Source organism: Trematomus bernacchii, unplaced genomic scaffold, assembly GCF_902827165.1.
Source record: "Trematomus bernacchii unplaced genomic scaffold, fTreBer1.1, whole genome shotgun sequence".
Classification (NCBI taxonomy): Eukaryota; Metazoa; Chordata; class Actinopteri; order Perciformes; family Nototheniidae; genus Trematomus; species Trematomus bernacchii.
In genome coordinates, this window is record NW_022987593.1 from 4,248,805 (window position 1) to 4,268,603 (window position 19,799).

The 19,799-nt window shown below is 41.0% G+C and overlaps 1 protein-coding gene across 2 annotated transcripts in view; it reads right to left on the reverse strand.

Annotated features, from left to right (window-relative positions):
- Positions 1 to 855: 855 nt before the first annotated feature.
- LOC117481904 (nucleosome-remodeling factor subunit BPTF-like) overlaps positions 856 to 19,799 on the reverse strand; it is a 45,658-nt gene continuing 26,714 nt past the window's right edge. Inside the window, exons 23-35 of one of the 2 annotated variants that reach the window (XM_034129837.1) lie at positions 19,138 to 19,325; positions 18,412 to 18,652; positions 17,960 to 18,243; positions 15,725 to 15,838; positions 15,114 to 15,275; positions 14,393 to 14,475; positions 11,549 to 11,774; positions 10,581 to 10,885; positions 9,699 to 9,872; positions 8,717 to 8,909; positions 7,229 to 7,313; positions 5,223 to 5,409; positions 856 to 3,338 (exon numbers count right to left, since the gene is read on the reverse strand). In XM_034129837.1, the coding sequence (XP_033985728.1) occupies positions 3,302 to 3,338; positions 5,223 to 5,409; positions 7,229 to 7,313; positions 8,717 to 8,909; positions 9,699 to 9,872; positions 10,581 to 10,885; positions 11,549 to 11,774; positions 14,393 to 14,475; positions 15,114 to 15,275; positions 15,725 to 15,838; positions 17,960 to 18,243; positions 18,412 to 18,652; positions 19,138 to 19,325 (2,279 nt within the window). In that variant the 3' untranslated portion in view covers positions 856 to 3,301. Of the gene's footprint in view, positions 3,339 to 3,386; positions 4,293 to 5,222; positions 5,410 to 7,228; positions 7,314 to 8,716; positions 8,910 to 9,698; positions 9,873 to 10,580; positions 10,886 to 11,548; positions 11,775 to 14,392; positions 14,476 to 15,113; positions 15,276 to 15,724; positions 15,839 to 17,959; positions 18,244 to 18,411; positions 18,653 to 19,137; positions 19,326 to 19,799 lie in introns of those variants that run through there. The other variant, XM_034129838.1, reaches the window with a different exon arrangement.

The following is a 19,799-nucleotide window of genomic DNA, read 5'->3' on the forward strand; positions in this document are numbered from 1 at the left end:
TGTAAAGGAGGGAGGAGGGAGAGAAGAGAGAGGGAGGTGGGAATATCTCTAAGTGGCTTCCTGTGTGATAGCCCCCAAGCCACAAGGGGGGAGTGATGGAAAGAGGCGAGGCTGGTGGATTGAAACCACTCGGGGCTTGTGGCCATCTGCGGTGCTCGCAGCGTCCACGAGACTCTGGATCCATTTAGCGGTTTGAGTGGGGAGTAAAGAGGGGGGGGGGTGTTGGAGCAGAGTGAAAGGTCAACCTGGGAGGGGGCTTTTAAGTGTCATGACGGTAATTTGATCACAGGATGAGTTTGTATGAGTGCGTTGGAGGTCATGACCTTATCTTTGTACAAACACTTTTCTGTCAAAGCTCTAGATAAGTGAAAAAGTGAAAAAGGGATGGAATGACCGTGTATGGATCAACTCACTAAGGGCCCCCCGGGGGGAAAGTGTCCTAACTGAACCCCCCGTTTCTCCCATTTTGAATGTAACAGTCATTTGTTTGTCGTTACGTGATTAAGTATGTATATTTAACAAAGCCTTGAAACTATATTTGAACTCAGGAGTTTGCCTTTTATATGCTTCCTCCAGGGCAAATTAAAAGTAATATTTTGGGGTACTTTAGTTTGTTTATAAAAGACAGTTGTAGAGTTGAGAAGAAACAATAGCGACAGAGACAAAAGTGGACGGCTTGACTAGAATTATGCAATTTCCTATTTATGTTTTGATGTCGGTTATATCCATAGTCATAAAGCAAGAAATAACAGTTTGTAATAATACAGAAACACACTTGAATAGGCCGGTATGACAAGTTAAGACTGCTCTAAAGTGTAATTGTGATGAGAAGAGACAATGAAAGAAAAACACAAATCTTTTGAAAGCCGGTGTCAAAAACATTACTTTATTATCTAGGATGAAATGTCCTATCAAGTACAAAAGAGAATCTCTTCAGAGTAGCCACAATCAGTTAAAAACATAGAGTACTTTTTATCTGCCGTTACATTTCCTCAACATTACTAAAAAAAAACGGAGAACTTTTCATTGATATGAATAAATAATACAAGAAATGCAATGTCAATATAGAAGTTATGTTGAACTGGTTGTTTTCTTACAAAAAGAAGAAAAACTCTGTACAAGAGTTAACTGTCACTTTGCCCCGTTCAAAACCTTTATGCTCACAATATGCAGCAATTTTAATATAGGGGGGAATCTCACTAAAATGTAGATTAGAGAGAACAAATATACAGGCGGGCTTAGTTGCTGGTTCAAAGAGTGAAAAATAAAAGTTTCTACTGCTCTAGAAATCCGTCATCTCTACATATTTGAACAACCATAATATACAAGAGATCACAAACAGTGGATGAAACACATCTTCATAAGATTACAAAGAGACGGACATTTGTGTAAAAAGACACAAACAGTAAAGGAGACAGAAGCAACATTATCTCTCAACTCTGCAAAAAACTGATTGAATCTGAAATGCACTTAATTTTATACTGTTTTCAACAACTTAAACACAAGTGTGTCTTGTGACTGCTCCCCTCCTACAAAACTGATAATCACAGATTACAAAAATGTTCCCAAATATGATAAAAATGCAGCTATAAAATGTTCATACAAACCCCACGGTACAAAGACTCCCCAGTCTCCACTCAAAGTTTACTCCCAGACATGCTGCCGCAGACCGCAACATAACTGAGTTGATGCTGAGTGGAAAAGTCCATTATCCAATTACTTAACCATGCTTTGAGGGCGAGTTGAGAGACATATGTGAGCCAACCTGTCAACTTCAATGAAATATGTTGGAAGAAGTGGCCGATAGATAAGGGGAGAGAGACTGCCATTGACAAACAGAGCTTTTGGAGGCAGGGACAAGTGGGTTAGTTAAGTCTTGTTCATGTTTGACCTTCCCTGAAGCCCCAACATTCTCCTCTCTTCATGTCATTGACTTCCTTCATAAGGGTCACGTTTAATGGAGCATAGAGCTAGTTAACATTCTTCACTTGCTTTAAAGAAGAACACAAAATGGTAAAAGGTCGCAGGATGTGGTGGGATGAGATGGCCTGTTCTGGTTGTTACCCTCTGAATATTAACATGGCAGCCCTCAGACGAAGCGAAGACCCCTTAATTAACTCCAGGAAGTGCCGTCGACTGCCGCCTGTATGTGTTGATGCTAATCCAACAGAAAATGTCACGTTGACAATTTTTTTTTATATATCTAACTTCGGTTACAAATGGGGTTTCATGCAGAGCTTCACAACGGAGGATAGCCAATATAACTGGGTGTAGGTGGAAGGAAACGGTGCACCTGAGATTTGCTGCACAACGAGCATTCGAAAACTAAGACTGCATTAGAGGGCCATTGTAGTCAAACGGAAAATGTATTACGGAGCTGGGGGAGGAGAGTAAAGTCTAAAATTAACGAGACATCACATTTTTTTTAGTTACTACATTGCGTCACTGTGCAAGGTTGGATAAACCTTATTACACCTCGGATGCTTCGGTAAACCGGAAATGCCTCATACACACGTTGGTGAGGAGGTGCAACAGCATTGAACATCTAACAAGGGCTCTAAAACGCCATTATGAAAACCCTTGTAAAAACTGATTTGGTTATTTTTTTCTCCAGTGGGGTATCAAGTGTGACAACCAATAAAATGCTGCTTTCGACCATAAAGAGGTGTTAATTCTGAGAAGAATGAACTCCGAGGTACTGTACATGAGGGTGAAGCATAAACTGGGGATTTTCATTTTGACCTTATGAACATTTCCACTTGAGGCAGGGACTAGGCTTCAATGGGATTTCACACAATGAAACACATCATTGAAAGTGTGACAGGATAAAATAAAAGTAGCATCTCTAGGAGGAAAGATCCACGCTGACACTTTGCTTTATAGGATACGTACAAATAGTGATCAGCTACAGAAGTAGAGTCTGCTGCTGCCGGATGTGCCCCTGAACATCCCACCAGCCCACACGTCAGCGGTATCTGCGTTCCCCATCTGGAGTTTGGGATGCTCTGGTAGGAGTGGCTGGTTGGGATGAAGCGGGCGGACACCGTCCCCCCTCGTCTGAAGGTGGTTCTTCTCTGCCATTTTGTCCCAATGGATGAAAAAGGGGCTTCTCTCTCCTCTTAGTGGAGGTGTTGGAGGTTTGGGCGCTATGACACCAGTGCGAGCAGATTTTCCACAGGGAGCGTGCTCTCCTCCAGAGAGGGCTCCGGTTCAGATGCAGCCCGACTTCGACCAACGGGCTTAATCATTACGAGGAAACCACAAGGCTTGTCTTTTTTGACACTTGAATTTTAGGAGAGAGCTAAGAAGCTGCTGATTGTAGTTTGTTGTTATGAGACCTACAGAGACAGGCAAAGAGAGGAGGAAGAACACTGTTGGAAAACGTATTGGTGTTTCCTTTTTTTTTTTATTATTAAAAGCTTTACAATATGACAAAAATATGCACTAGGGGAAATACAAAAAAACTAAAACAAACAAAACATGAATAGGATGCCAGTGGGTCAAACACTTTGACATGGACCAAGCAGCCATGTTGGTGAAATGTTATCGAAGTGTTTGTGATGTCGGCTCAACAGTGTATGAACAAGGACTTTTTTTTTGAACTGGAGACCGTCAAGCTTGCCATATTTTGAACAGGGAAGCTAAACCTCATTTTTCTCGAATCTATCTTTACAGATCCTACCACTATTTCCTTTAGAACATAAGAATAGTCCTTCACAAAAAGATATAATATGCACATAAAATAACATTATACACAGCCAATAAAATAACCTATTAACTGTTGCATGTTTTTTAAAATTCTCGGCTAAGAAATGAGGTAAAAGTGTTCTGCTGCAGCGTGTTATGACCAATACTATAAACAGTCCTGTCAAATTAAAAGATAAGTTATCTGTGTGTGGAACTGACGTCACAATCAAAATCAATAGCTTTGTGTTTTTTTCAAAACTGAATCTCAAGAAAGAGAATGACAAACTTCATATTTTGTCTTATATCCCACTCAAACATAAACAAAATACCGCTCATCTGTTGCAAGAATTGTAAGAAAATAAATGTTCCCTTGAATGCTTTATGTTACCAACATGGCTGCCATTATTAGACAGTAGACACTTTTTTTTATTTATTTTTTCTTCTAAAAATTAAAAAAAGGATCACATCTACAGTCGATATATCCGTTTCTTACAAAGATTTGAACGCTGTTTTAAACAAATAAAAACAGCAATGTCCGGGATAACAAATTATTGTTTTGTTTGTTTTAAGAGTGACCCCGGCACCCAGGAGTTTGACATCACAATCTGCAAGAGAGAGAGAGAGAGAGAGAGAGAGAGAGAGAGAGAGGGAATGGATGGTGTAAATACAGGCGGGTGAAGCACAGCACATCACCAGATAAGGCACACAGATGGATGCAAACCACAACAATTGACCTTATCAGAGTGTTAACTATTTTAAAGAACAGCAAGGCATATTAATGAAACGTTTTGTATGTAAATATAAATAAACCTTATGCTAAAAACTTGCAGTGTGCATCCACCTACAGCAATCACATCACACCGTGAGGGCAGTGGAGAAAGTTCACATTTGATGATGAAAGCTGAAGCAGATATGTTTTTATGGGTGGAAAATCAGCTGACTGGAGCCCGAATGAAAACACAGCTAACATGAAACTGAAGAGGATCAAGGGTGTGAATGAAAGCTCATACTGTAAGATAATAAAGTAGGGAGGGTAGGGAAAGACATGCATCACGTGCAGAGCGCCAAACAAGTCAGGCAGGCTTTTAAAATAGAAGTATATCGTATATATTTCATTCGTGAAATGTTACTGTTTTTCTGAATCAGTGTCAGTGTTTAGTGCCAATTGGGGCCAAAAGAGCATGCTGCTTGTGTAAGCATTCAGTCATGAACCAAAACGGAGACAAAAACATGATTTTAATGTTTAGAGGAAGCACAAGATGGTGTCCGAGGAAATCAAAGAGAAGAAGGAATCAATAAACTAGCATCTGACACTTTTTATTGCTCTCTTTGGAGAAAGTGTGTATCCACCCAACCTCCATGGAAGGTCAGAGGTCGGAGTTAGCTCTGCAGCAGCACAGCTGGAGCTGCTAATGAGGCTCCACTTTATTCTCTGACCCCGTGGGCTTACACTGCCTCCCTTTATATTAAAGTCAACCGCTGCCATTTTTGTGTTTCTTTATCACCGCTCATCATCATTACTATCCCCGTCTTACCTGCTGGCTTTGAACCCTTTGAGCTTCTGGACGAAGAAGGTCTCCAGAACCTCTGCACACTGGTAGAAGGGCGAGTCGCTGGGGTTGTAGTAGCGGCAGTTGTCGAAGATTTTGGTCATGTCCGCTACAAACTCCGTCAGCTTCACGTACTTTCGCTTCTGTATCTTCTCCTCCATGGTTGAAAGGTCTAAGAAAATGGAATTTGAAAAATGTTTTTGGTTGAAGATTGTATGTGTAGTATGTGATAGAAATCAATAAAAAAAAAAAACCTACTCATTCTAGTTGCAAACTCTTGCCAGGAACAAACACCACAATACGTGGAAGCAAAAGATTATTATCTGACTTTTGTAATGGACTTGTTCAACAAATCAGCATGCCTGCTTCAAAGTAATTACAGCTTTTGTGGCATGTGTTGGACAGACATTCAAATATGTTTCCTGGGAGCAGTTTATCATTTTATATGCGACAGCAAAAATCCCAGACATCTGCCGGTTTTAACCTCCATCTATTCAGCCGCCCTGATCAGTTACTGAGATCCGACCGATCCGTCATTACTGAGCAGATCGTCATTATCAGAGTGTCAACTTAGCGCATCCAAGTCGGGGTCTTGCTGAAAAGGAGACTTCAGTGTCATGAACCAGGTTAAATCAAACTGTAAATAAACAAATAAGATAGAGAGGAAGCAAACAGCCCGGGCTTCACACAATCCGCTGTTCCTGCCCGTGGTTTGCTCTGCACGGCGTCCTTGGGGCTGCCTTTTAAACAAACATATCCCACTCTTAACCTCCTTAACCCCCACCCAGCTGGCCAACCCTCATGGTCAATATCAAAGACCCCCTTCTTCTCTGTCATCAGATTTGATCTCAAACTCTCCAAAAACTACCAACGGTTGCAGCTACACCAGCCAAATGCTGCTTTTTAAAAAGAAATGTAAACCAACAAGGTCTTTTTCTTGCGGTGGAACGGAGAGAGGGGGACTGAAGTTTCCAGGCCGGGCCAACAGGAGCTAAGAGTGGGGCTGCTCCCTTTCCACGGGGAGCCGGCAGACCCCGAGCAGCTCATTAACGGTTTGTTTATGTGGAAGTTCAAAAAGGCCCTGCTGACGCAAGTCACCATTTACATGGCCAGTTTGATCTGAGTTGGAGGGCTTCCTCCTGGAGGCGGGGTTTCAGCGTTAGAGATGCACAGACTGGAGGTCTTAGGCAATGAAAAAAGCAATACTGAGGCTATTTCATCTTCCAAATATGGATTTCTCACAATCCCAGTTTTGGTAATCTGCTGAATCATGAGTCATTATCTTTATATTTTCCTACATTACAGAGCCACAAAGTGCAACATTAGAAAATATCAACCTTAAAATTGTTAGAACGAATCTACAAAAGACACTTGACTTTGTAGAGCTCAGAATGCAGAGAATATAGAGCAGAGTAGACCACGTCTTCCTTTTAATACTTCGATTATATTGTGTCTGAAATAGAGGCCAACGGTTAAAGCAGCACTGCTCCCTAACCCCACCTTCGGGAATGATTATATTTTCAATGTGCCACTCAACAGTTTGATGGCTTTAGTTTCCCCATAAATACCAACAAGCTAGTTTTTAGCAAAAGCTAAACAACTACATTAACCTATAGCCACAGCACAGACGCAAATAAATAAATAAGCATGACATAAATCAGCCTCAAAATAACAATGACATCCCTTGCAAAAAAGATATGCTGAAATATGCAACAGTTGTATGGCACTTCAGTTTTGCATAGAGTTTTTAGTTTTCCCTCAGTGGGTCAGTGATATTCCTTTGATACTATAGGAGAGTGCAGTGTGAGGAACATTTCATATGCTCATCATGTAAACAAATACATGCGTTCAATGGCATCAAGACTACAATAAAGTGTCCAGAGTAGCTGTTGACCTAAAATGGTCTTGACTGGGAACTTCAAGTAATTCAGTAATCAAGCTGCTGTATTCACTTTGGTGTTTGTGTGCTTTTACACATTCCCTCCACTCACCCATTGGTTCCTTGATAACCCTGTAGTAGTCCGGGGCGTCGTTTGGGTCCACTGGCTCCAGGAACGGCCATGCCATTTTGTGAGCCTGCGGAGAAGGGAGGGGTCGTGAGACAGCGATAAAGAGAAAGACAAGACACTTGAGAAAGCTGAAACCAATGAAGAAAAAACAAACAGCACCATGAAAATGACACTGGAAGCAGGTGGGTCAACACAGATGTTCCCTCTTACTGTTTTACTATCTCTCTCTCTCTCTCTCACATACACAAACTGCTGCAGAGAGGAGGAATGAGAAGGAAGAGAAAAGAAAGGGAAGCTAGAAAAAAAAGCTGAGGCCAGGCAGCTGTCCAAGTAGTGCTCCGGGGAGCCGAACCCATCAGATAAGACGCACACAGAGGACTTTTGTTTGCTGCTCTTACACTGTAGTGCGGCGATGAGGAGCTGTGTTAGTGTTCCAAGTATTTATTGTAATATAACTACCATGCTGCATCTTCAGCTACCTGGACAGCGATATAGTAGAGAGTAAACCTCCTCTAAATTCAGTTTACCTACTATTTCTGTTTGCAGAAGAGTTACTGTATCTTTAGGGTCAGAGGTGAAGAAGAAGAAGATGGATCTTTATTAATCCCCCGAGGGGGAAATTCAGTTTCCACTCTGTCATACACGCACATGTGTTTGTATACAGGTACATACAGAACACACTTTTTACATCATGCACATACATATACAAATACACACACAGTTATATGCACACATGCACATGCAGTTGAGAGGTCAGAGTGGAGGCAGCCAGTCTAGCAGGTGGGAGAAGTACTCAGATCTTGTACTTAAGTAAAAGTACCAGAGTGTAGGAATACTCTGTTACAAGTAAAAGTCCTGCTTTCAAAATGTTACTCAAGTAAAAGTAGAAAAGTATTAGCATCAAAATATAAAAAGTAAAAGTAGTCATTCTGCAGATTGGCCCATTTCAGAATAATACATATGATATGTTTTTATTATTGATCATTAAAGTGTTCTCAAAGCTGGTAAAGGTGCAGCTAGTTTGAATGACTTTGTATGCTGCAGGGTAGCTTGTGAATTTACTCCAGGTGGAACTAAAGTCTGATTTAAGTGTTGATTATATTTCACATCATTAAGGCATTAAATACATGTAGTGGAGTAAAAGTACACCGTTTACCTCTAAATTGTAGTAGAGTAGAAGTACAAAGTAGCATAAAGTAAAAGACAAGTATCTCAAAATTGTACTTAAGTAAAGTACCTGAGTAAATGTACCAAGTTACTTCCCACCTCTGTACTGGATTAACTTTGACCAGTGTTTAATAAATCAAATAGCAGAATACTCATTTGTTTTCTTAATGTTGAGTATTAAACCTGAGATGCCTGAGAAGGGAATGTAGCTTGATTGTAGTACCTACGTTTCTTTCACCGCTACATCCCTGTGTACAGTACATTGAAAGCATGTGTTTGTGCAGCTGCAATAAATCTGTTCACCTGTAATGAACGCAGAATTCTCCGCAGGCCCTCAAAGTCCTTGTCGGTTAGCGGCGTGAAGACCGTCATGGCGTCCTCTGTGGACTGACAATTCGGACACACGTACTGGTCGATGTGGTTGGCCTCGCTCTGCAGGATGCCCACGCAGCGACCGTGGTACCAGTTCTGACACCGGTCACACCCGATATAGAACCTGGGAAGGCAAGCAGTACTTTTACTTGTGATGTTTGCATTGTATTTGTAGTGTGATTAATAGAAATATCCATTAGTATAGTAAAGATGATGGTGAGATGTAGAATTGACAAAACAGAGACTTGGAATGTGATTTTCCCCCGAAGCAACAACATTGATCAAGTAAAGCAAAAACACATAACTGCTTTTCACAATTCTTTGTGTTGATTTCTGATCAGATTAACTTGCGACACATTTGAAGCCCTTAGTTACAGCTGGAAAACTCTTAGTAGGTTATACACTTCCGAATATTGCTTCAAAACCACCTATTCCCGATTTGATGTAATTTACATTTAATATACTACCGTTTCTGTCAAATGTGGGATAATCTAGAAGAGCTGAAGTTATCTCTTTCAAACGCAGGATATTTCTTTCTACTTATGCAGCACATAATCATCTACAAATCTCTCAATTTTTAACCACAGCTTGAAGTTAAAAAAAAGTGTGATTTATTTATTGTATATGATTTAAAAATAAATAATTATTAATAATAATGAGGACATTCTTTTAAAGTTTTTTTCTAAGCCTTACTTTTGATATTTAAAAAGATAATCAATGTAAGTGCTCACAGTATTAACCACTATGGCATTTGCTTTACTTGTCCTTTAACAAAATATATATTATATTTGTATGCCTCAACCCAATTTGGCATTTTAAGCACATTTTACCACATGTCCCAACAGAAGCAGAGTGAGCTACTCACACACGGACACACACAGATGCACAAACACACAGTCCTGCATGTACTCACTGGGACTCGTCGTAGGGCGTCTGACAGATGCAGTACAGCTCCTCCGTGCTGGTCTGCTGTCCCCGTTTACACTCCACACAGATGTAGTCGTCCATCTTCTTGGCCTCCTTCTCCGTGACGCCCACACACTCTCCATGATACCAGTTAGTACACAGGTCGCAACCAATGTAAAACCTTTAGAGAGAAAAGGATACAAAGATGTCAGAAATGTCTCTCAGTACTACAAACTATTGAGAGTGTGTCAATAAATAGACCAAAAAAGTCGGTTGAAAATTAGGTTCCACATCTAAAGGATGGATTAGGCAAAATAGATAAGTAAAATAGTGATGCCTTGTTTTGTGTCATGTGTGTGAAGTTAGAAAAAAGAAAATGCTTATAGCAAAATGCAAGATACAAAAGTTTGCTGTATTTTTATTTTTTTTTTATGGCAAGGGGGGGGGGGGGGGGTGTTTTCCGGCTTTAGTATTTGTTAGGAAATCGGCTACCTAAGTGTCGTTTAATCATGAACGGTGAATGAAATTCAATCCCTCTTCTTAATGTTGATTCTACAGCCAGTGCTTGCTCACAGGCTGAATGAATGCTCTCCACTTGTTGCTGCAGTCAGCAAAGTTCAATCAATCTCCCCTTATAGTTTCTGCACCATTAGAGGGTAACACTGTGAGACAGGAATCACAACTGGCACTTTATTTCTGCAGTTGAAATGAAAGAAGTATTTGAAAAGTATTTTAATTCCTTCAAAGGTCGGTGGATAGGTTCAACTGCTCAAATGCGCCATAACATTGTTATTTTTTGGGGAATTCAAACATTTGTTGAACTGTGCCTACTACTCTTTGGCTACCTCTGGGTAATATAGTATTTAAACTCTGCATAGCATCTTCATACTTAGACTCGTCGTATGGCGTTTTGCAGACGCAGTAGAGCTTGATTTCCTTTTTGCTGTCCTTGGTGCTCGTTGTCAAGATCATCTTCTTCTTCTTGGACTTTGCCGACATCACATTCTCCCTCTCGTCCTCCCGTTTTCTTTTGTGTGTGGAGGAGGCGCTGGTGGTGAGGTGGTGTTGAGATGTGATGCCGTGCGTGTGTTGATGCTTGTTGCGTGCAGCTGCGGCCTGGGCGGCCTGCTGAGCTGCAGCCTGAGCTCTCTCCTTCTCCCTGCGGATCCGCAACAGATCCCTCTTAAGCTCCTCCTGAAGAGCGTGATGGCAGGGGAGATGGGGTTAAAATGGGTGGAGAATACATTTATAGGCTCTAATATATGGCTAAAGAGGCTGTATAAAGACAAGAGAGCAACAAAATAACACCATTCTACATAACCACACACTTATAGAAATTAGAAATCATTGACAGATTATACAATACCTTTAATTTTGTATTACTGCACATATTTTATTCCAATTACATTTCTACGATTTCAACCTTATTCAATGTAAATACTGCTATCATTTACTATATTTTTTAATGTTATCATAGTTTTCTTAAAATAGTTTTCTATCTGTGTTTTTAATTTTAGTTTTATGTATGCACCACGACACCAAGTCAGATTCCTCGTACGCGTCAACCTACCTGGTAATAAACCTGTTTCTGATTTTCAAAGTTTGGCCGTGTGACACTAGCAAATAATGCCTTAAAACTGCTAGGGGATCAAAGAGTGCTTTGAGAAATAAACGTGTTTACAATTGCATTTTTGACACACCTATATGATGAGGTTTTGAAACTGCATTGTGAATGTGTAAACCTTTATGGATTATTCAAACCGATTAGCTACTTTTATCATACCTCCTGAAAATGTATACAGTGTCTGATATTTGAATGGACACAGATTTCTTCCCGCCTTATTTGTCCCTCCATACCTGTGTCTCGAGCTGCAGCTCTTTGTCCAGAAGTGCCCGCTTTTTCAGGATCTCCATCTTGAGGCTCTCTTTGTGGCGGTAGAGGAGCGAGGAGAGCTTGCCGGCATTAGCCAACCTCCTCTTCGCCTCCACCACCTCCTCCTTCTTCTTCCTCTTGGCCTCCTGCCTCTCATCCTTGTCTATCCGGTCCAGAATGAACTTCATCACCTGATTGCACACGATCATTCTGGAAAGCCACAAACAGGAAAAATGTCAGACTTTTCTTCCTGACCTTTAAAAAGTTAGATGTTAATAAAGTCATAATAGTGGAGTACTGCATATTGAGGATAAACAGCTCTACAAGTAGACTTACTAAATCTAATTAGGACCCATGTGAAATAGGGGCAGAGGCCTATTAAAGTTGTTCAAATAAAATACACATAATGCTCGAACTGAGAGAGGAGGATAAAAGAGCAGGGAGGAATTTATCACATCTCTGAATGGTCAAAGTCAGAGAGGAAGAACATAATCACTCCAACACACCAGTAGGCAGGAGTGGAGCATTAATCCAAACAATACTTCAATGTTTCCCAGTGCAACCTGCAAGAGTATTGGCTACTTCAAAAATGTACACATCTAACTTTCCGCATGCAAGAAATGGCAGAGCGTGTCAATGAACAATGAAAGCTTTTCTCTCAACACAAGTCCTTGAGGTGTTCTGATGACTCATTTGTGTAAACTATGTAACTAAAAAGCTCAGGGTTTGACTAAAGACACTTTCAATCATGCAGGCTATCCTTGAATGTTCAGGAATAGTTTCTGCTTGAAGTCATCTGTGAATGGGGGCAGGCATTGGGGATCGGGGAAATCTGTATCGCCAAATTCCCACCTCAATGCCAAGTAACATTAATGTAAAAGAAAGCAGTGTCAGAGCAGGTACAAGCAGGAAAGGGCTTTTCCTGTCTTACAAAAGGCGCTTTACAGCAAGCCAACTAATCACTCACCCAATCAGACACTGATGATTACATCATTTAATGAAATTAGTATAATTTCTGATTTAAGTGAGGGAAAAATATGACTCGTCTTGCAACCTTGTTGAATATTATTAAAAAAATCAAGATAACTCCATTTCATTCAAACCAGTTTATTTGGTTTGCATCTAAGTGTTGCATTCCCGCCATCTCCTGGACTGTCTTTGACCCCCATCTGCTCGGGCATTGCCATTGCACGAGTAAAAAGGTGCAAGATGAAAATGATTGTGAATGGAGTGCACGTGTAAGAGTGAAAATATTTTGCGATGCATTAAATGCTATCCCAGTCATTTACTACACGACTACAGTATGTGTGAAACAAGCTTAAGGTTCTCTTGTATCCCTTCCTTTCTCTGCTGTTAACATCACACACTAATCTTGCAAAATCCAACTTTTAGTTTTTCCCAGAAACTTCCACTGTAGGACAGCCTTTCAAAATCCTTTAGTTGAGTACCTTAAAGCAATGCAGTTGTTTTGGTCATCCCTGTGAGAACCAAGCAGTCAGAGAAGCTGTGGTACTGGGCTACATGTCTCACAGATGTTAGAGGGACATTTGGTCATCCAGTGTTTATTTGTATGAGAATCTGAGTTTGGGAAGCATGGGAGCTGAAGGGTGGAAGAGAGATGGACAAAGAGATGCGACTGGGAAGTCACACTGCTCTTGTAAACGTGACAAAAGTGAGGAAGAAAGGTCATAAACAAAAACTCTAACAAATTAGAACCAATATATGTATTCAGGGTCATGTGTACGATCTTAAACTGTGTTATGATAAAACTTCCTACATTTCTTAAAGGAAGTGTGAAAAATATTTTGCAACGAATACAAAAAAAAGAGAAACTATATAAATATTTATATGAAAATTGAACGTCAGCATATTACAGTAAAGATAATTCATGGCTCTGTGTCCCCAGTATGTTCACTTGTGTTCGCTAACATTCACAACTTAGATCGAAAATTGTTGGTACATGTGTAGTGAACGTTTGTGTGAGTAACACAAACACATCCATGGCTGCTGAGGTCAAAGATGGGCCAGTACACGCAGCACATGTAGCATGAAAGTGGAGGAGACTAATGAAACAGAACGCACAAACTCATGTCAGAGTTTAAGGTTATGACTAACAGCCGTGTTTTGAAGGAACATCGAGAGAAAAGGATGACATGAATAAATGGAAAAAGTATGAAAAATAAGCAGAGAGACAGACAACAGACGGCGCCTGCTGCAGTGATGTCACAGCAGTCTGGGTTTCGGTATTTCAGGTTTGTGTGAATGGGTACAGTGTGGACACACCGTCTGTGGACACCAACACATGGTTGTTAGGGTCATCTGCAGTTCAGAAATATTTTATCTACAGCATTGTAAACAGGAGAGGTGAAGGAGGAACGGCTTTCTAAACATTCAAGCAGTTGTAGAGAATCAATTTGTATTGTTGTAGTTTTCCTAACTCTGCTTACAGAATAAAATGGCCTCCTTTTTTCTATTGTGAGGAATGCATGTCTTTCAAGACAGAGCGTATTTTTCATATTTTATGTTCTATTGATATTTTTATGCCCAATTGCTTATTCTGAAGTTTTGCATTTAATCCTTTCTCCTCTACTTTGGAATTGAGCTTTTATTCTTTATTATTTTTTGTATTTTATAAAATGCTAAGTGTTGTATTTGGGGACTTTTTTGTATGCATGTGAAACATGTTTCCATTTCTCTGATGCATGAAAAACATGTGACCACAGTGACACAAATCCTAAAACCGTTGCTTCCAAGGACCTACAACGCTCCAATATAAACCCACTTAAGTTATATTCTCTGACACACAGTGGCATATTGTAAACACACACCTCTGATTCTCTTCTCTCTCTACAGGCGTCATGGTCTTCTTCTGCTTCAGGTGCTCGATCACAGCATTTTGTTTCATCACCACCTGGAAACAAGTCAGAACAAACCACATGTTTAACAACAGAAAATATATATAGAACTGGATTATTATTTAATGTGTCAAGTACACACACACACACACACACACACACACACACACACACACACACACACACACACACACACACACACACACACACACACACACACACACACACACACACACACACACACACACACACACACACACACACACACAAAAACACACACACACACACACACACACACACACACACACACACACACACACACACACACACACACACACACACACACACACACACACACACACACACACACACACACACACACACACACACACACACACACACACACACACACACACACACACACACACACACACACACACACACACACACACACACACACACACACACACACACACACACACACACACACACACACACACACACACACACACACACAATTAAGTCCAACAAACAGAGACGGGCCTCAGTTGTGAAAACAAACCCAGCCTTAGTGGAGGGTTGGAGGATGGGGTCTGTTTATGTACTGATGGCAGGGAGAGAGCGAACCTTGGACTAAGATGGATGACCTGGCTATGATGGGTTTCTGAGCACGCTCACGCACACACACAAACACCTGTTTCTGAATGATGTCGCTCTGGCTGGCTGTGTTGAGGGCTTGCTCTCTCTTGGCCTCTGCAGCTTGTCTCTTCTTCTGCTGCTGCTGCTCTCTGAGCTGTTGGATCCTCTGCAGCTGCTCCTGGACAGAAGCTGCCTGGATGGTCACCACGTTCCCAATCTGTGCAGAGAGCATATTGTTATCAGGCTTTTATAATGTTAAATAGGGCTGTGCAATTAATCGTATTTTAATCTCGAAAACAACGTAATCGAAATAAAACGATTATTATTTTTAATTTAATTTGGTTTTTCAGTTGAATTATACTTAGAGTTCAGGATAATCAACTGTTAAAAACATACTGTTCAATTTCTTTTTTTCAATAAATGGATGTTTTCAAAGTCAATGGATAATCGTTTTTAATAATCGTGATATCAATTGACCAAAATAATCATGATTATGATTTTTGCCATAATCGAGCAGCCCTATGTTAAATACCCTGTCTAAATGTCTGAAGCAGAATATGTTTTTCTGATCGTTTTCCTCTACTGTAGCTGTGAATAAATCGCCCTTAGTGGGTTCCTATGAGGCTAAAATAAGTTAGCGCCTGGTTTACTGGCTTGCTGCATTACCTGTCCTCCCTGAGCTGAGGTGGTCCCGGCCTGTTGAATCTGGATGGGAAGCTGCAGTTTGATGTGCTGTGGCAGAGAGCCTCCACCCTGCTGGGCCTGCAGCTGCGCCAACACCTGCAACCCACAAGATACACAAGTTTAACAAAGCTGAAAGAAAACCAGCGTTATATTCATACATTAATAAAACTTCTATTTAGATTCATCTTCCACTGTCAACTACATCAGTGGTTTCAAAAAAAAACTTGCTATAAAAAAGGACCTCCTTTCCCTACTATATATACAAAAAAACACCCCTTGAAATGAAGAAGGCTGTTAGGAACCCCCTGAGTAGCTTTGGAGACCCCCACTGGGGCGTCCTAATCCACGGGTTGAGAACCATGGAGATACAGTATCAACCTATAAGAGCTCCACCTGAATGGCTGGATATGATAAATGATCAGTTACAGATTGGTCAGGTCAGGCTTGCCATGGATTTATTTACATCCACAGCTGTTTTGCCCAAAACAGTAAAGTCTCCCACTGCTGGACAACATGTAGCTTTACCTGAGCAGTGCTCAGTTGCTTAAAAGTCATCAGTACTACAGCTGTTTTGGGAAGTGATGTTATAGCAATCACCAGAGGTGGGGACTCGAGTCAGACTCGAGTCCCATATTTTTTTACTTGAGACTTGCTTGACTAACATTGATAAAAGACTTGACTTGACTTTGACTTGGTATTCATGACTTGAGACTTGACTTAAGCTTGAGACAGATGACTTGAAAGGACTTGACTGTTTAAAATTAAATATTTGCGTTTGTTTTTGTAGTGAGATATTACATTTAGTTTTTTCGAAAAACGTGATTGGGTGATTATAGCGCCGTGCGCGCAAACCTGGCAACCCACTACGGCAGGAGTGTCAGTTAACTACTATGGCTAGCGTTACTCCACAAATAGTGAAGTTTGGATTCAAGGATTATGTTGTTGATGACGCTAATAAGAAGAGAACAGCGGTATGCAGGGTCTGCAGCATAAAGATCAGTGACAGGACCACCACAACATCCAACTTCATTCGTCACTACAAAAAACCCCACAGAGAAAGGTGCGTGAATGTGTTGTGTTAGCTAGAAAGCTAACGTTAAGTTTAAGCTACGTTAGACTTGGTTTCAAATCGATTAAGCATTGCAAAGAGAAGACAAAACGGTAAATGAACACTAGAACCTCCAAGGGATTCATTTTGACTAACCCTGATACTGACGGGCTGTCAGGAGAGGGAGAGAGAGAGAGAGGGAGAGAGAGAGAGAGGGAAAGAGATGCCTCGTTTATTTCCCCTGTGTTATTATCAGAAGTTACTGTAAACTGTTGAATAATGTAGTTCATCTACTTTTAGTAGTTTGTTTAAATGTTTTAATTATGTTGTGTTTGTTTGTAGAAGTGCATCATTCCTTGATTTATTGTAAAATGAATCTGAACTTTTTGATCTGTTATGATGATAAACTGAAGTAATTTCAAAATTAACCCAATTAACTGAGTTTTAAATCGTCCTACTTTTAGTTTATAAGGAAATTATGAAGAGGAACAAATGAAATGATTTGAAAATTATATCTATGTAGGTGCTGATGCTGTTGGCGGTTCTAGTGTTAACAGACATTTAAATTAAATATGTGTAATGGCAAATGCCATATACGATTTTCTTACCTGGAATTCTGCCTTTTTGAACAGACTTTTTGATTGAGTCCTAGCTTTATTGTCTGCAGTTCTAGGGTTAATATGAATCTAATATGATTGTCATCGGTCTAAATTAGATTTCCAATGATTAACTGTGTATGTAATGAAGATCATAGTGTGGGTTAAATCCATTTTCATAACCACTGTCTTTTAACTGATTTAAATGCGGAAACTGGGCTTATTCATCAGAATTTTGTATGACTTGACTTGACTTGCTTGACCTGAGCAATGACTTGACTTGACTTGCTTGACTCTCACCACAGTGACTTGGGACTTGCTTGATACTTGTAGGTCAAGACTTGAGACTTGCTCATGACTTGCACATGTAGGACTTACTCCCACCTCTGGCAATCACAGAGACTTTGTTGACATGAATACAAATATAGGAGGATTTTTTGTTGCGTCTAGGCTTTTGTGATAAACAGACAAAAGGGTGTTGTGTGTCGCAAATGGTGGTAAAAACCCAATTACGGTCATGTTCGGAATAATATTGTGCATGTAAACGTAGCCCTAGTTTCTTGCTGATCGTACCTGAACCTGCTGCTGCAGTCCGGACATGCTGATGAGCTGAGGCGTCTGATGCAGCTGCAGCTGAGCCGTTCCTCCCTGCGTTTTCACCTGCAGCGAGGTGGGAGACTGGATCGGCATGTGAGCCTGCGTCTGAGGGGGTAACTGGCCCTGTGGGGTGGCCGACGAAGGGGTGCTGGTAGTGGCCAAGGGGGTTGCCCCTGCCTGGACGGGGGCAGCCGCCTGCTGGGCGGGCTGGGCGGGGGTTTTGGTGGAGGTGGAGTTGAGCTGACCGGGAACTGTGGTGGCTGGAGAGAGAGAGAGATATAAAGAGGGTCAAAGGTTAGGACAAGTGTATCTTAATTGCAAATTACCTAGTAGAATTGCATACGATATCCATTTTATTCTCACAATGAGTCGCTTTAAAGCAAAACATCCCAAAATGCATATCTGTGGAGTGTTTGTTGTGATCATACCTGTGCTTGATGTTGGCGTGGCTGCTGAGGTGATGGGAGTGAAGAGGAAGCGCTGCACCTGGCCGTTGGGCAGCGCTGCCTGCATGAGCTGCTGACCGGGTCCTGGGATGACCGTGACCCCGTGAGGAATGACCTGCAGCTGGCCGGTGGTCTGGCCCTGACCCTGAACCATCACCGTCAGAGCCTGCTGGGTACCACCGACTCCAGCCTGCCGATCCACAGCTGAACCTGCCTGCTGCTTCTACGAGAGGCGGAGAGGAGAGGGAGAGGTAAGGTTAGTGTACGAGCTAAACCAAAATGAAAACATGTGGATGCACTCTATGACCTTTAAAAGAGTAAACCGTTATATGCTATACTGGCTTCTTCAAATAAACTTGATTTTTAATTGAACTCTACACTTTACTCTTGTCAAAGTAGCAGGCTTGTACAATTGTAGGATAATCAGCATTTTTGTATTTGCACAATTTGTCCTTTAATAATGGAGCTGAAATCGTCTTTATATTCATACATAATCAACTAATGAATCTGAATAATTACTCATATTTTTACTCTAAATACATTTAAAGGGAAACATGTAAAGAGGAAACATTTGTACAGACCATTATAATACATTTATCTTGGCATGGTATTCTTTAATTTAAATCAAACTTCATTGCTAACGGGAAGATATTATTGATATAACCCTGCACCGAGGACCCCCAGTGTTTCGATGCCTCCCTCACTGACCTGTGTGAGCTGGGTGAGCTGAGCAAGGGTGAGTTTGACCTGGCCCTGCGCCCGCGGGGTGCCAGCTGCTGTCGTGGGGCTTCCTGCCCCCTGACCAGTAACCGTGGCAACTGGGCTGGCCCCAGATATTGCCGTGGAGACTGCCTGGCCGCGAATGATCTGCGTCACGACCTGCTGTCCACCCTGACCTGGAAGAGAAGGTGAACAAAGACGGTAAATGTAACTAGACTTGGAAACGTGAAGAGGATATTTTGAATGTTTTAATGTGAGGTTATTTGAGGTACTTCAGAGTCAGTGTGTCTTTCTCCAAACTGGTCCTCTGCTGTTGGTAATACACTGACTATGGATAATTACCTAAAGCCCCACGTCAAAACTCCTGAGCTAACCATTACGTCATCAGACTGTCAAGTCAGTTGTTTTAACGGAAATCACACACAGCCGCCCAAAGGACGATTTATTAAGTTGCATTCACATGCATGTAAAACTGCTCCGTGCTGACGTTGCCGTTTTTTGTCTACTATGTCTAAGCACTACTGTTACATGGTCATAGATTATATATATATATATATATATATATATATATATATATATATATATATATATATATAAACGGTTGCTATTTGTTCTATCTAGATAAAGGATTCTTGTGAAGAGTTCATTAC